Below are 1836 nucleotides of genomic sequence, written 5' to 3' on the forward strand. Positions count from 1 at the left end.
ATTGGAGAAAAGATACCTGCCAACCTTTTACTGTCTACTCTACCTCCTTTTTCTATTCTTTTATTTTCTTTTCCCTGGCAAAGACATGAGAGATATGTTATTGTAGTACATAGCTGCCATGGTCCTGGTACCTAATTGGATTTTAAAAAGCTCTGAAATTAATGAAAAATTCTATATAAAGCTAAAACCCTGAGTACATGGGAATATGTTGCCTCAAAAATATAGAAAATTGAAAATGATGCCAAATACATGTTTATTCTTCTCTTAGGAATTAGTATGGAGAATTTGGAAATCTTTCATCTCTAAATCACTTTTTCTCTCATCCCACCAGATGATTAGCTTAACCTCACTACATTTTTTCAAGGGGTTAATTCAATGGGGTTATTACCCCATTTACACTTGTCTCTACTGTCCTATTGATTTTTTTCTCTTGAAGGATTCTCCATGATTAGCATCAAATCCTTCAGTACGTATTCAAGAATTCCCAAAATGAAGTCTTTACATATTTTTAACTGAGAAATAATAAAGATTTTTAAAATATTTATTTGGAAAACTATTAAAAGATAAAAAGTTCCACTGAAATTATAACCTATTTAGGCACCAGGAAATCACATATGATTGTTTTACAGAGAGAAAGGGCAGAAGCCAGCACAGCCCAGCTTCCCCATGCCTTAAGACAGATTCCTATGGGGAATAGACCCTGAGGTGAAGAGAAACAGGCCAAGTGAGGGGAAGTCCCAGCAATCTTCTATCCTTCTCTAGCTAACTAAGGTTTTATTTAGGTCCTCTTTAAGATAGTTTGTCACATGTATGTAAAATATATGTGGGTATGGTGGGAATGGTTATACAAATGTGTTTATATATTTATGCATGTTTATATACATACAGAATAAAGGAGAGAGAGAGAGAGAGAGAGAGAGAGAGAGAGAGAGAGAGAGAGAGAGAGAGAGAGAGGAGGTAGAGGACAGAGAGAGAAAAGAGACACAGAAAGAGAAGAGAAGGAAGAGGAGGAGGAAGAGAAAGTCAGGAGAAAGAGAGATGAGAGGAAAAAAGGGAATAAATACTGATAGGCTCTGGAGTTGTGATTTTATTGGTATAGATTCCTTCCAGATGAGGAAACTCTCCACCAATATGGATCCCAATGTTTTATAAACCTCTATAAATCTTATAGACATATCTTCAGTATTGGGAGTTTTGGTGACTTGCCCAGGGTCAGTATGTGTCAGAGATAGGACTTGAAGTTAGACATTCCTGGTTGCAAGGCCAATTTTATATCCACTCTATCAAGTACCCTGAGGGAAGGGGAGAGAGAGGGAGGAGGCAGAGGTGGGGGGGGAGAGAGAGAGAGGTACAAATCTATAATAATATATGCCTATATGTGTACATTGTATTGCAAATGTATACTATATCTATACATGTATTTTGAGTGTGTGAATGCCCTCATATATGTGTATGTTATCTTATAAATCATATGCTATATCTATATATGTATTTTGAGTGTGTAAACACAGATCCTATAATTTCATCCATTTCCCTGGGTTCCTCCTTATACTAAAAGCTCTTTCTCTGATAGTCTTTGTGATTATCCCACAACAGTCCGTGGGCTCAGTGGGAGCTTGATCAATAACAGTTGACTGGTTCACACAATATACCATTAGGAATATTTTCTCCCTGTGAGAAAATATTTCAAGAATAATTCTAATGGTCTGAAAGGTAATCTACAGCAAGACATTTGGTATATTCCAACGTTTGGGGAACTTAGTAAAACAAATAGTTCTGACCTCAGGAAATTGGTTACAAATTCAGTATGAGAAGAATTAATTCATGTGCTTATGG

General features: G+C 36.3%; 1 protein-coding gene across 1 annotated transcript in view; it reads left to right on the top strand.

Moving 5' to 3' along the window:
* Positions 1 to 1634, top strand: part of LOC141511025 (H-2 class I histocompatibility antigen, Q9 alpha chain-like) — a 3006-nt gene extending 1372 nt beyond the window's left edge. Inside the window, exon 4 of the mRNA XM_074220364.1 lies at positions 1597 to 1634. Coding sequence (XP_074076465.1) covers positions 1597 to 1634 — 38 coding nt within the window. The remainder of the gene's footprint in view (positions 1 to 1596) is intronic.
* Positions 1635 to 1836: the final 202 nt, after the last annotated feature.

Source organism: Macrotis lagotis, chromosome 2, assembly GCF_037893015.1.
Source record: "Macrotis lagotis isolate mMagLag1 chromosome 2, bilby.v1.9.chrom.fasta, whole genome shotgun sequence".
NCBI classification, from domain to species: domain Eukaryota; kingdom Metazoa; phylum Chordata; class Mammalia; order Peramelemorphia; family Peramelidae; genus Macrotis; species Macrotis lagotis.